The sequence below is a fragment of the Spodoptera frugiperda genome, chromosome 18 (assembly GCF_023101765.2).
Source record: "Spodoptera frugiperda isolate SF20-4 chromosome 18, AGI-APGP_CSIRO_Sfru_2.0, whole genome shotgun sequence".
Lineage (NCBI taxonomy): Eukaryota > Metazoa > Arthropoda > Insecta > Lepidoptera > Noctuidae > Spodoptera > Spodoptera frugiperda.
In genome coordinates, this window is record NC_064229.1 from 9,054,337 (window position 1) to 9,069,747 (window position 15,411).

At 36.1% G+C, this 15,411-nt stretch overlaps 1 protein-coding gene across 2 annotated transcripts; it reads left to right on the forward strand.

The window, feature by feature from the left end:
* Window positions 1-5,636: 5,636 nt before the first annotated feature.
* On the forward strand, window positions 5,637-15,154 carry LOC118278056 (syntaxin-12). 2 transcript variants are annotated; one of them, XM_035597116.2, is made up of 6 exons: window positions 5,637-5,768; window positions 9,485-9,713; window positions 10,394-10,559; window positions 11,148-11,276; window positions 11,843-11,981; window positions 12,963-15,154. In XM_035597116.2, the coding sequence occupies exons 2-6, from the start codon at window positions 9,493-9,495 to the stop codon at window positions 13,136-13,138; spliced, it is 831 nt and encodes a 276-aa protein (XP_035453009.1). In that variant the 5' UTR covers window positions 5,637-5,768; window positions 9,485-9,492; the 3' UTR covers window positions 13,139-15,154. The 2 variants fall into 2 exon arrangements, with proteins under 2 accessions (XP_035453009.1, XP_035453008.1); XM_035597115.2 differs by having other exon boundaries at window positions 5,680-5,973.
* Window positions 15,155-15,411: the final 257 nt, after the last annotated feature.

Genomic DNA, 15,411 nt, shown 5'->3' on the forward strand with positions numbered 1-15,411 from the left:
TGCGTATTGTTTAACTACGAATATTACGTAGTTAGTTAGTTACTGAAAGTGTGAGCTAAAGAAAACTTCTGAAACTCCTCAACGTCTACAATCTCCTTACAGACTAAACATTTGTAGTTCGCATTATTTTTCTTACAAAAACCCGCCCGTGTAATCTCTGAGAGTGTGTTTAGATTATTTTGTACAGTGGCTGTCAAAGTTGCAGCTTGTAAAGGTTAATATAAATATTTGATACTAATTTTGGTTTTTAAAACAGTAATCTATCTTAATACATGTCTAGTGCTTCCCGTCGAATTCTTATAGCGCTTAGCACTCGTAGGATCTAACTAGAGTCTTATGTTAAAATCACATCGTAAGATACATGACATTTAAATATGGTTTGACACCATGTATTCTATCAGTGAGGATAAACTATAAATATGAACATTACTCTTAGATTAACTAAAAATCATGGTTTTCTCACGTAAACGAATGGAGAAAAGCTCTACTAGTTTCGAGTCACAGAAGGATTTCTTCATGGTCTTCATCAATAACAGCGTGTGTAGACGCGGGGACGCCGACGTCGTGCAGCCTACTTCAATAATTTACGTGAGTAAACCGTGATTATTAGTTAACTTAGTATGTCTCACTCTCACATTAGTTATTATAAAAAATACTCGTAGATATTTGAATCTCACCTGAGCTTTTGATTTGGATTTCTGATTTATTTATTGCTTCAACTCATGGAAAACCAACAGCTGTACAGTCTTAATAAAATTATTTCCCTAAAAACGAGTCGACTATCTCGAAAATCGTATTTCTTTTTTGTTCACAGGCTCTCCACACAAAACTTTGACAACCACAGACACAAATTCACAAATCCACAACTCAGTAGGCATTAGTAACGAATACAAATGGGTGAATACAATTTAAACGTTTCTATTTGGGATAGAACAGGTGTACGTGAGTGGTATCTCTTCTAGGTCGGAACGCGAAGGTCGCTGCAACTGTTTTGTTACGTCATCTACATAAGCTCCATTTTAATTGTGCATTCTATGTGGGTTACCTAGATTTTTTTGTCGCTTGGCACATGGCCTAAATTTATGTATGTGAAGTGCTGGTGATTACTCTTTTATTGTTATTGTTGAAGATTTTATTTATTTTCTTTTGTGTCGTTGAGATTATGCATCTTACTAAAGAGTACTTCAAGAAATAAATAAATGGTTGTTGAAAGTGCAACTTCGGATCCTTTAAAAAGAAAATCATCCAATGACTTCTCCCGCATTGGGTGCGGCGAGAGGGAGTTTTGCTTGCAATGGCCTGAAACAGGTCTTAAATAGTAGAAAACATCACTTTTTCAGGTTTCTAATAATGATATAACTACATAATATGTTGACGAACAACTACCGAAAGTATATTATAAAGGATGGAACGGCTGACATTTGTCGGGCATGTCATCGCCCAGGGGAATCCATTCGACATATAATTTCGGGTTGTTCTCATTTAGCTAACGGAGAGTACTTGCACAGACACAATCTTGTAGCCAGGATTATTCATCAACAACTTGCTTTAAAATACAAACTTGTTGAATCTGAAGTGCCGTATTATAAGTATCTGCCTGACCCAGTTCTTGAAAATGGAGATGTCACACTGTATTGGGATCGATCATCACAGACAGGACAATTGTTTCGACCTTGGAGCGTTCAGATATTATGCCCAAATCGAGCTTCAGCACAGTTTTCTTAACTATAAATGACCATATTTTTCAATGGCCTTAGACAGGTCTTAAAAAATAAAACATCACTTTTTCAGGTTTCTAATAACGATTAAATTATATAGAATGCACCTCCGCTTAAAATTTCTGAACAACTTTACTTTGTTATCATCCTTAAAACACATTGTTTTTATAAACAAGAGCTTTGTATTCTTAGCCACGTGGTACCTTTGTCGGCACTCGCCTTTCAACCCATACCAAGTACTTACAAATAAGTTATTATATTATTTTTATTATCACAACATCCCTTTGGAAACTGCCCTTACCGCTGCGCACGAGTTCATGTCTGTTTTTTTACTTGAGAGATCGACAGAGATGGTTAAACCACTCCCTGAAAGTGGTGACTGATGCACAATGCACATACATAGTTAATTATGAAATTAAAATACAGGCTTTTCGTCAGTTATGTTATAAATCCGCAAACCACGTGGTGATAACGTACAAAATTACATTTATCACCACAACCACATTCACCACCTCTACTCTTCCCACAGGGTCGTAAGTGTCAAGGTTCCTACCTCATGAAAGGCGTGACGTTATGTCAATTGCTATTAAGTTTGGTTACCTAACTCAATTATTTCTACCAAATTTCTACACGACTGTCCAAAAAAGGGACGTGTAATGTTTCTGTCATTCATTTGACCACCCCTATAATGGCTATAATAAATGACACATACCTAAACTACGTTTAATTACAAATTTATTATTAACCAACCATTTCCTACTGAGCTAACTGACTACACACTTTGGGGGCTACCACTTAGGACATAGGTTAAGAACCTATAGCCTATAACCTATCAATAGCCCATTGAGTAAGGCTTAGGTAATGTAATTGTCATCTATTTGTGGGTAAAACAATTGTCTGTCGCATGTATAGTCGCAATTACCACCCGGTTTAAATCGGTTATTGTCTGAGCTAATCCAGGTACTAAGTTTGTCCTGATATCCATCTAGTACCTAGGTAGTATCGGCTAAAGCTGTTTCTGTAGTAGAAATTATTAGTGTTACGTCCGGTGTTACAACGGTCCCATGTATAGGTAGGCTTTATTACAATGCATATCCTGTTGTTATTGTTATCAATGCAAAAGTTTATGAGGAAGTTTATTAGAGTTGCTGTGACGTGGATGCGTTTGGCTTCTACCAATCATATTCATTTGTATACAAAGCTTAGCGTTAGTGGAAGCGGGTTCAACTAAAATATGTTTTATATGAAAAGATGCGTGCTATGGATACGAGCTGATGGTCGCGAATGGTGTATCTATGTGCAGAGCCGAGCACCTACAGGAATTAATTTGCGGCGGCGCACCTTAATAGCAGAGACGTTACAAGTGCGTTGCCGGCCTTTTGGGATTTAGGAACTTGAGGATTTTTGGGAATTCGGAGATTGGGAAGGGGGCTAATTGGGCCTCTGGTCACCTCACTCACACAACAAAACACAATGCAAGCGTTGTTTCACGTCGGTCTTCAGTGAGGCCGTCGTATCACTCTGGTCAAGCCGACCCATTCGTGCCGAAGCATAACTCTCCCACACTTGCCTAGTTCTAGTACATAAAGGATTATGCCAACAGTTCCTAAAGTGCTTGTAGCAGTAGGTACCTAAGTACGTGAAATTTATGAAGCGACAACCTAACACGTTCATAGTATCGTTATTACGATCTAGCCTAAGTAACTAAGTTAATTAACATATAATTTGAAGTAAAATCAACACATAGGACGCAGATATCTTTGTTGATAATCTAGGAACTAAATTGAGAGTTAAGACTGAAGTTTAAGCCTAGATTTTGATCTTAGAAGTAAGATAGAGAGAAGAGGTTCTTAGGAAACCGATATCGATCGATACCGTTATCGATGAAGACATTTCACTGTAGGTACAATCGACATTCCGGAGCTGCGGACAACGTAAAAGGTTACCGGGGCTGCGGCTCAAAGCAGGAGAAGGAACGGGATGGTTTTTAGTCAGTAAGAGTCTGACACTCCCTCTCGTCTCGCCCAATGCGGGAGCAGCAATTGGACGATTTTCCCCCTTAAAAAAAGGTGTAGGTACACTCGACATAATATATGTTACGCTCCTCCACGGAGCATCTTCAGGAGTTGTTGACTCGGCGGCTGCCGCAGCTTTAAAGTCTAGTGTTTTGTTGCGTCTCGTGTGTGTTTTTGTGTTGCACCTCTGCTGCGTGAGCATTTAATTGCGGGTGGGAGAGTGCTGTACACCGCATGCTGAAAATACATCTATAAGCGGAATAAAAACTAAAAAAATATTGTATTGTTAGTGTAACATGCACTTGGTATCCTTAAAAAGACAATTTTACTTAATTGCTCAAGTATAAGACCAGGACAGCGCCATATAAAAGCGTATAATTGCACAATAAATCAGCTGGTCATTGTGCAGAGACGTCCATTACTCACCTGTCATGCCCCATGGTCCAAAAATGGGGTTTTCTGTGCAAATTAGTAGTGGATATGTGGATACAACAAGTAATTAAAGTGATGGACCGAAAGAAATGCGACGATATTTTACTTACTATTCAAGTTAGTTAGTTCTTTTTCTCTAATAATATCTTATGATTTGTATCTACTGTAGATCCTGGCTTACAGGAGCGGTAAGCGAGGTTTTTTTTATGGAATAAGCCGGTAAACGATCTGACGGATTACCTGATGGTAAGCAATCGCCGCCGCCCATGGACACCCGTAACAGGCGTTAGAAGTGCGTTGCCGGTTAGGAATTTAAGGGTTGTTCGGTGACCGGGGATTGGGAAGATTGGGACTGATAATCGGGCCTCTGGTAACCTAACTCACACAACGAAACGCAACGCAAGTGTTGTTTCACGTCGGTTTTCTGTGAGGCCGTGGTATCATTCCGGTCGAGCCGGCCCATTCGTGCCGAAGCATGGCTCTCCCACAATTTCTTATTTATAACCAACATTCACACATATTTAAATTACTTTTAATACACGATTGTACAATTTATTTTATCCTTTATCGTTTTTATATTATATTTTTTTACAATAATTTTATTCGATATTCAAATCACAGATAATGCAAAGCGGATCCCGGCCATTATTCTACTTTTCCAAGTACATCGTTTTTTTTTTAATCGCGAAAGCGTTAAAGCGAAGGCAACAGGTGTCGAGTGGTTTATGCATCCTGATCCCAACACGGTGTTATGAGAAAATTCTTGCAAGGCCACGTCCTTTGAATAAATATTAAAAAGATACGCGAGATTATGTGCATTGATTTTTATCGTGCAATTTATTATTTTACAGGTCCTGCTGAGTAAGATTTTTGTAAAAAAATGTATAAATTGGACTGGTGGGTAGCATCGTAGCGTATAATAAGATATGTATGGGGATTATTGGGGATTAGGAATTTAAGGGTTGTTGGGGAATCGGGGATTGAGGAGGGAGGTAATTAGGCCTCCGGTAACCTCACTTGCACAACGCAAGCGTTATTTCACGTCGGTTATTCCGACCGAACCGGCCCATTCGTAGCCTATGGCTCTCCCACACTTAATATAAGTGGTTATGCTAAGATTTAAACAAATCAAGTTAACGCTACATGCAGACACTAATAAATTCATCTTTACTGTGCTATACTTGAATCAATAGTATTTTGATTCTCATATCATTATTATCTGTATCAAAGTTCAAATTGGTATATATACTGCCATCTATTATTGTATACAATAACTAATGATTTGTTGTACAGTTGTAGTTGAATCACACATAGATGTCGCTTAACTCACCTATACCTTATAAAACAGATAAAAAAATCGAATAAAAAATATAACACTTACTTAGCATTCTGTTTACTGTTTATTGTAATAGTTCATAAAAAATATCCTGAATAAAAAATAGAGAAAATGAGAATTTCAATTGTGAGAAGGCAACTTTCAACGTCATAACATGACGTGACAGTTAAATGACATTGACAGTTCATCGACCGTCGATTGGAATTGAACAAAAGAATTTTGTGGTGGAAAACCTGAAATAAAGTAGCCTAATCTACATTATTTAAGGTAAAGTTATTTGTAAACCGGTTATGTTCATCGACTTGCGCAATATCTCGTCGTTCGATAGTCTTGGTTAATTTTTATGACATTATATTTCGTAAAAGTTAGTGCCGAATTGAAGTGACAACCACTTCTCGTCAATTACTGTGGATAAAAACGTAGTGAATCACAACAAGAATCTATTTGTTCGCTTCCTGCATCGCAATAAGTGGTAAATAGCTTTATTTTTTATAACATTCGTTTATACCATCGCATGTGGCAGTATGTGATAGTTCCTTGTGCATTAAAAAAAAGTGAAGTAATTTTTTTTATATATTTTTTTATTTCGGGTACGTGTTGTATTTATTTACAAAAATAATATTCCGATATCTACAAACATTTGCGCACATTGCATGTTATCTATGTTTCATTGAAAACACGAATCTATGTGTTTTCTTTTATCTCTACAAAAATAAAAGATAACAATGAAAACTTTATGAATCATTGTGTTTACGTAAAGAGTTACATATTTTGCGAAAAACGTCATGTGCATGCCAACTACCAATTAGTTTTTATAGACTTCCTATAGTATTTATGTTTAACTACCTTCCTGCTAGTATTATTTTTTTCCTTTAACATACATATTTCCAAATTTAATTATGGGCTTAGCTAAATAAACTACATGGCTTATGCAATAACAACTTGATCTAATCAGCTAATTTATTAGGTGTGGGTACTTAGCATAAAGCCTCTTATTGGATTAAAAGGCTAGAAAAAACTGTAGGGTATAATAATTTTTTTTTTTTTTTTTTATATAAACATACTTCTCTTTTTTTCCTTTACAGTAAAGCAATATTCTGCTTTACTGATTTGTTTAAGTATTTTCCTACTTGATAATAGAAGCTGATGATACTCTTATATCCCCTGGAATTACTCAGAAACTCTAAATGATAAGTAGTAGGTTAATAGGTTTGTCATAATTACCTATTAATTCATATATTTTTATTGGAACTGTTATTATAATTTCATTTAAATCTACTAACTATTCTACAAATTAGTGGTTTATGAACTGAAGGTTCTATTTTCCTTTTAAACCAATTTTACCTTCTCGTTAAGAATTTCCTTACCAATAGTTACTCATAGTATTAGTCATTTGTTACCTTCTATGTCCATTGCAATATATAGTTAAAGTCAGATTGAAAACAAATTGTTGTTATTTCTTATCTTTATACCTATATGTTTACTACAACTTGTAACTACGTCAGATATAAAAAAACACACTTGAATCTTGACACACTCTTATCTTTAAATGATAAATCATTCAGTTTAATAAATAACTTACATATTTATGCTCAATAATGTTTAGAAAAACTGTTATAATTTGTCGACAACTTCGAAAAGAAAAATCTCTTGATATCTATCTTGATTTTTGACGAAAAGTCCATTTAATTTAATAAGGTTTATTGTACAAACTTTTACAGTTAAAATATAACATAGAGACCTCCTTTTAAGTTAAAGTGGTGTACAAGGAAATGAGGAATTCGAACATGTATTTAATAATAATTACTGTTTGTAAACACTATCTGTGTTAAATTACTCATCAATTTCCGATGAAACCTGAGGCAATCAAATTACTGAATGAATCATTAGCAATTAGATTCATTCATAACATTGTGATACAATAGCAATAACTAATTGACATAATGTACTTATAGTATCATTCATCTCAAATTTGTTAATAAAGAGGTTTTAAACATCTTATTTCCTGGTAAGAAAAAATTACAAATATTTTTTTTATAACATTGTTTACATACAAACATACAAATTCACGGACATATGATACCCATATGCAAAACAACAATTTGTGGATCACACAATGACTTGTACCGTACAGGAAGCCGCTACATGTTGCGCAGCAGCTGGTTGCCCAGCCAATGCACCAACCGTGCAGTCTTCCAATAACTATTACACATACAATTTGAAGCACTATTAGCAATGGATCTGGACTCTAGATCTAGGTATAACAGCTTTAAGGAAACAAAAACTTCGTACATGACTGTATAGGTACATATTTATTTAAAAAACTATTTTCTTTTGTTAGCCTCATTACACTTTTTATTATCTGTACACATAATGTCTTCCTTTACACATTAATTATAACCACTGATACATTAATTGACTTTTGATATTGATAATGAACTTGTAAAAAGCTATTAAACAAAGTATTTATTACAAACATGTTATAATTAGAAATAATACATACTTACATACATACATAACCTCACGCCTGTCTCCTATGGGGGTAGGTAGAGACAATGGAACGCCAATTGCTACGAATCTTACATACATACTTCTTTCGCTTCATCAACACTCATCAGTCTTTTCATGTATGCTCGTCGGTTAAGGATACTTTTAATTTAGCCTTTCTTTAATATATCGCCTATCTGATCCAATTATAAATAACTAATTAATTTATTAGTCAAATAACAAGGACTATAGGCCATCAAAACTATTTTTTTACGAATATTCGAACTAATTTAACTTTAAGATGATTATACTTACGTCAAAGTAGACGATTATACTAAAGATATTTATAAAAATACGGCCCAGTTAGGTCACCATCGAGCAAGGTTATTTTTTAAAAAACCGAGGCCCCCACATTTGGATTTTAAACGACGTCGTTTTTAGAAATGACGATCGCAGGCACAAAATAAAACTCCGTACTGGAATCGAACACGCAACACGTTGCGCGGTTCTATTTGGGATTCCATTTACTATTTAAATGAAGAAAAGTAGGATTATCAGCCGCATACACTACTAGAAATTGCATCCTCTCCATTAGCACACCGCTGCATTTAAGATGATTTTCCCCTAAAAAAACCTATAGATATCGTCACTCTACTATACTATTTTAAACTCTTTCTACAGTTCACATAAAGATAAATTTCCAATAAACTGTCATCGGAATTCGGTTAATGTGAAACACCATCAGAAGAAGTTTTACATAATAATTATTATCATAATTATACCAGTTGTCCTTGATATCTGTTATTCATTAATTCAATCGCGGTTTCATTAGTATATTATGTTATGTAAATACGTTGCTATTAAAATTAATTCACAGTCATAACACTGATAACGGGTACCTTTAAAAATATGTAGAAAACTTTCGTTTTGTAAAAGTCCTTGAGATATTTTTTATTGCGATTAATTTTTGTTACTAAGTTAGGTTTCTCATGCAAAGGTTTTAAAATATTTTATTTTCTTGAAATTCATTTGTATAGGTGTTATTTCAATATGTAAGTGGTAGGTCGTTCCAAAGATGTTCGAATATAAAATCAGACGGCAAATTATTTTGGCAAGTCAAAATAATTCAGTGTGTGAATCTGTCTATGTCATCGTAACTCTAAAACGGATGTACCGATTTCGATACGGTTTTTGCAGGGTACTAAAAAGAGTGTAATTAATCCATTCTACTTAGATAGTTATTTATTTTATTTTAAGATTACACATTATTTACAACTTAAAAAGGAATAAACAGCAACTTAAAATATATTCTTAACTAGCCACTCCGGCAAACTTCGTACTGCCTTAAACATCACCTTTTAAACCTTCCCTGGACTTCTACAGACAATTCAAGCCCAAAATTTGCCAAATTGGTCCAGCTGTTCTCGAGTTTTAGCTAGACTAACGAACAGCAATTGATTTTTATAATATAGATTATAAGATTATATTCTTTATAGTTACAAAAATGGCAGAGAGAGAACCGATCAGTGGGTCAAGCCGGGACTATGGGGCGACGGCGGCGGTCCCCAACGTCAGCTTCGCAGACTTCAGCCCCACAGAGCTGTACAACCTGAGCGAGGGTATCGCAGACAATGTGAACAGCATCAACAGTGGGCTCAAGTCGCTGGAGAAAATGATGAAACAGATTGGTGGGCCCAATGATAGCGTGCAGTTGAGGGATAAAATGTGAGTAGTGTTTTTGTAGTATTTGTAAAGGCAATTGTTTTAGTGTTCAAAAGTCACGACTTCAGCTATCAGTATCAAGAACAACCGACTCCCACACCTAATATTGGATTTTCTAAGGATTTTATTGTAGCGAATTTATAATATTAGATTTATCATCATCATTATAATCAGAAATTATAAGCCCTGGGGGCCTACTCTATTTCAACGAACGAACGAAAAAACTTCGCAGATTGCATACTACAATTCTATTTATTGCGAACTTTCGTGAACAAAAATGAACGAATTAAATGAAGATAAATTAATAGGTTTTGATATGAAATTAAAAATAAAACGTTATTTCAAATGATACTAAATTAATTATTATATGTTATCGGCTTACTCACGTAACTGTTTGACGAGGAACTCGACTAATTTCAAGCCATGCTAGAGTCTCATATTCGCGACAATCGCCGCGACACACGCTGCTACAAACTAGTCGAGTTCCTCATCAAACAGTTACGTGAGTAAGTCGATAACGTACATTCAAATTGATGAATACAAACTTTACAGTATTGCTATCGACTTTCCCCTCAGAGAATTAAAAGGCGTGGCTTTATGATGTAACTTCAATAGTAATAAGCAATAACAGATAACAGTACAAATACCTCGTGTTAATTAATCAATAACCGTCGACCTTGCAGCCACGACACACAGCAAACCGTCAACGGCTCGGTGTCGGCGACCGCCCGCGACATTCAGCGGCTAGGCGTCGTTGTCAGAAGAGGGGACAAGCCACAGAAGCTACAGGTTGAAAGGCTCACACAGGCCTTCACTGAAGCTCTTGCGAAGTACTCTTCTGTGCAGAAGGTTTGTTCAGAAGAATTGTAAAGCAACTATAGATTTATCTATCCCCCTTTCCAATCCCCGATTCTCCGATAACCCTTAAATTCTTAACTCTCCAAAAAGAAGGCAACGCATTTGTAACGCCTCTGGTGTTTCGAATGTCCATCGGCAGAGATTGCTTACCATCAGGTGATCCATCTGTTCTTTTATCGGCTTATACCATAAAAAAAAAATGTCTTTCGGGAAAGGAAAAGAGTGAAGTTTTTGAAGGTCACGTAGGTATTTAGTTTCATCATCAAGACTACTGCCTGTCTCGTTGGTGTTGGGCAAGTGAGCTCGGGTTCGATTCCCGGCTCGGTCAAAGTATTACTAGGATTTGTTCGTTATATCGAAAATTTTGCAATAGTAGCACGGAGTCTGTAATAATTGTGCCCAGCATATTGCAATAGGCTCACCCCCTATTACATGGCATACTATAGATACATATATATATATATGTACGCCTAGCTTCACTGACAGACAGACAATTCAATTTGACGTTTCAAAAGTGCCTTATTTAGTATTAATTGAAATAAATGCTTTGAGTTTGACTTTGTAACAAATTGTTTACAGCAAGTCTCCGAGAAGATGGCAGCACATATGCCGCGGCAGCCGCGCGTGCGCAACGACCCGCAAGCGATGGAAGACCAGGCCATCGCTGATGATGAGGAGGCCACGCTCATTGCTAACCAACAGGCACAGGTACATATGAGAGGCTTTCAGTACCCTTAGTACAAATTTGTTTTACGTTTAAAGTAATTTAAACGAAAGGGCGTTAGGCGCTCTGATTGGCCGGCCCGAATAAACCAACCAATCAGAGCGCCGAACGCGTTCGAACGAAGGGTACAGTTCGCCGTTTATTAGATTGTGATCATAAAGTAATGATATTCTGTTGGCTGTTAATTTCTGGGGGCTATGGAGTTACAAGTTATAGAGGTACACCAGGATCTGTATTATTACAGAGAAATTCCAACATCGAATGGAACGAATAGACGATATTTTATTTTAAAAACTGAATTATAAAGATGTGAAGTCGTTTCAAAAGTAACAAATAAATTGATTATATTTTGACTTTGAAAAATAATACATTAGCTTTTAGATTCATGAACTGAACTTGCCACTTAGGTGAAAACAATGTTTTAATAAAATACCTGTATGGTTTATACTCCCATCTTTATATTTAAACCCTAAGGCTGGTACCACCTAAATAACAAAATCCTCAAACCTAAATTATTGTTGATTAACCAAACGTTCCTCTTATATTTCAGGCGCGTCTAGTCCAGTTCGAGACGAGCATGTTGCTGGAAAAAGAGGCGTACATCAACAAGATAGAAGCAGACGTATTGGACGTGAACCAAATCATACAGGAACTCGCTGAGATGGTCAATCAGCAGGCACAGTCTGTCGGTAAGTTGAAATAGTTAATTAAATTAATTGAGTGAATAGGTTGCTTATGGGCAGACGTGCTCCATCGTAGGCCGCATCATCACTTACCATCAGGCGAGATAGCGGCCAAACGTCGGCCCATTTAACATAAAAAAAAAAATAGTTTTACGGCCAGGTTCAATAACCTATCTATCTATAAATTGGCCTACTAGAGATAGAATTTTGACACATTTTGTATGGAGCTTATATCAAAATACTATCTCTAGTAGGCAAATCTACAAATAGATAGGTTATTGAAACTGGCCGTTAGACCACCACAGATGGGGCCAAGAAGGGCTGATGCCTGATCCGGAGCTACGGACTGTCTAGCAGGTTTACCGGGGCTCCGATTCGAAAAGCAGGAGTAGGAACGGGGTGGTTTTTAGTCAGTAAGAGTCTGATACTCCCTCTCGCCTTACCCGAGGCTAGAGAAGTCATAAAGCCATGCTTCGGCACGAAAGTGCCGGCTCAACCGGAGTGATAGCACGGCCTCACAGAAACCTGACGTGAAACAACGTTTGCGTTGAGTGAGTGAGATTGCCGGAGCCCCCTTCCAATCTTCCCAATCCCCATTCCCCCAACAGCCCTTAATTTCCAAACCCCTAAAAAGCTGGCAACGCACTTGTAACGCCTCTGTTCGTTTACCGGCTTATACCATTAAAAAATATATAGGTACCATACCATACAAAAAGATATAAAGGTTTCTTTCTACCTCTCTCATTTTATTTCCTTTGATTTTTTTTCCATGGCTTTCGGTAGTGTCTTAAGAGCCGACTAAGGCATAGAAACCGGGGACCTGCGGTCTCTGATAAACCATTAATCCTACGGTGGATTGTCACGGACTATTGATGTGAATAAAATACCATGACATGCATAACTGAACTTTTAAGAAACTGTGTAGCTTCGCCACAATTCGGTATAAATTACTCACATATAATTAAACAATATCTTTTCTCCTTACAGATAACGTAGAAAGCAACATAGAATCAGCCGGTGCGAACGTGGAAGCTGGTGTCGACGAACTAGCGAAGGCAGCCGAGTACCAGCGCAGATACAGAAGAAAAATGATGATTCTCATCCTCATAGGCGTCATCATAGCAATCATACTCATCGTATGGGTCGTCAAGGCATTCAGATAGACACCTAAACCCCAGTATTACCCCCATGAATTTTCAAAAGGGTAAACCCCTACGTTACCCTTGATGAGATATCTATGTATCCGATTATTATGTTAGGATATCGAAAGCCCCAGAGGAGAAAGCAATGAATTTATGTTTGTTAGTACCTATGTGGAGGCGATTATTTTTTGTATTTATTTATTTATTAAATATAAAAGCTATGTTGTATGGAGCATTAGACAAATTGAGCCAATATTTGTTTTGATTTTCAACCGCCAGGAGCGCTGGTGTCGAGTTTGATCTGTCATTGTAAATTGCGGGGTCTTAAGGTAAGCGTCCACAGGCCCGCATCGTACGTATCGCACGCATCGAATTTTATTTTGTCTTGTATAGAAACTCATACAACTGTGTCCACTGATCCGCATCGTACGGATCGCATAATCAGGAATGCCTACATGCGATGCGTACCGATGACGTCATACAGAATGCGTACGATTCGGGCATGTGGACGCTTACCTTTATTCGGTAGTAATGCCACCTAGTGTGGACAAAAATGGTTATTTTCATTGCCTTTTAACGTTTCATTTGTTTTTAAATAAACGGCAGTAATATGGCTAATGGACTATTAGAAGGTAATAAATGAATTAATAATCGTATAAGAATGAGCCAAAATATACAAGCTGCATCTAATAATAGGCCCTTCTTAGGATGCTTTTTCATCAGAGATGTGCTATGTTGCTGTGCATGCGTTTAGCTTCCACCTACCATATTCATTGGTACACATAGCTTAGCACTGGTGGAAATGGATTCAGGCTAAGCTATATTTTTTATACGGAAAGATGTGTGCTATGGATGCCTTTCCTACTATCGATACATCACATCTTCCTCGCACAGCTACATAACTCAGTATCAGTGGAAACGGTCACATAGTTCACAGCTTAACTCTTAAATCTGCGTAGCATAACTACACAGCACATGTCTGGTAGAAAAGCACACCCTTAATCCCCTTATTGTTGATTAAAACTTAACCCAATTAAGACCTTATACAGTTTAGGTTATTAATAATATCAAATAACACCATTTAATAAACAAATTAGGCTGTTTATTCTGTATGTATTTGTCTAATGTTATAATACATAATATGAAATTCATAATAATTGACTCAAAAATTCTTGCCTAAAGCATTAATTCCAATGCTTTTTCTATTCGCAATATTTTGATTAGACAAGGATAAAAGATACGATTGACGATGTGTAAGAGCGAGAAGTAGGAATTTGAATGCGATTTTAACTAGTGTGAAAGGGATAGAGATATGTGATGATATAGGTTTGTCTCTTTCACACTGGTATAATAATGACTTTATGTCATTATGCCTGTATGGCAGATCAGAGGAAGATTTTGGCGCTGGTTCTCTATACCATATATGTTTTATATGTTTATATGTAGTCTTGCACTATCGTTCAACTTAAAATATACTCTAATTCTGCTGTTATAAAGTAGATATTCAATCACAATAACTTATTTTTAATCCGACTATTTAATATCTTAACTCATCATTATTACTAATAACACTACTCCAATCTGCATTCTCTCTCTTTCCTATCCTCAATGTTAAACAAGGATAGCTATACTAGCTATGCAAGAGAATCGGCGCCATTTTGAGAATAGATCTTTATGAAAAGTATAGTCTACGGGTTAATTTAAAAGAAAATAATATTAACTGCTGTATATAAAGCGTTATGTATCGTAAAGTACTGCCAAAAAGACAAAATAAACGAGACTTTCAATTATAAACCTTAACACAGTGCAATAGAGATACTATTCATTAGTACCTTATTACATTAATCGAATAAGTGATTATGTGCAATGTAAAACCAATGTTAATTCGAAGTGATAAGGTACGTTTTTGCAAGAAAGAAGTTATTTTGTTTTATTGGCATTACTATACTGAATTATAGTTGAGTTTATATTATTACATATGTATATTAATCGTAGTTAGAATTTTATTGTAGGCGTATTATTAAACAATTTTACTTATCTCATGTTTAATTTTTTAACATTCCAAAGATATGTATTGCATATACAGACTTCATTGCGCTAAAATTTGCGCATGTATAGACTTGCGCATGGTAGTTTGCGCAACTACAATAATCTAGATAACAATTAGATTGGTTTAAATAACGGTAAAAGAAATATTTTCCTTTTACAAGTTATACTGTTATTCAGATTTGCTTTATTTTAACAAAAGTATGCAATTTTACAATTATTATTATTCAATAATAACTTTTGACTAG

Bases quoted from the DNA above. Each gene is read 5' to 3' on its own strand.
- LOC118278056 (XM_035597116.2), top strand. From the start codon at position 9,493: ATGGCAGAGAGAGAACCGATCAGTGGGTCAAGCCGGGACTATGGGGCG. The intron at 9,714-10,393 runs GTGAGTAGTGTT...TCGACCTTGCAG, and splicing joins GTGCAGTTGAGGGATAAAAT to CCACGACACACAGCAAACCG. The intron at 10,560-11,147 runs GTTTGTTCAGAA...AATTGTTTACAG, and splicing joins AGTACTCTTCTGTGCAGAAG to CAAGTCTCCGAGAAGATGGC.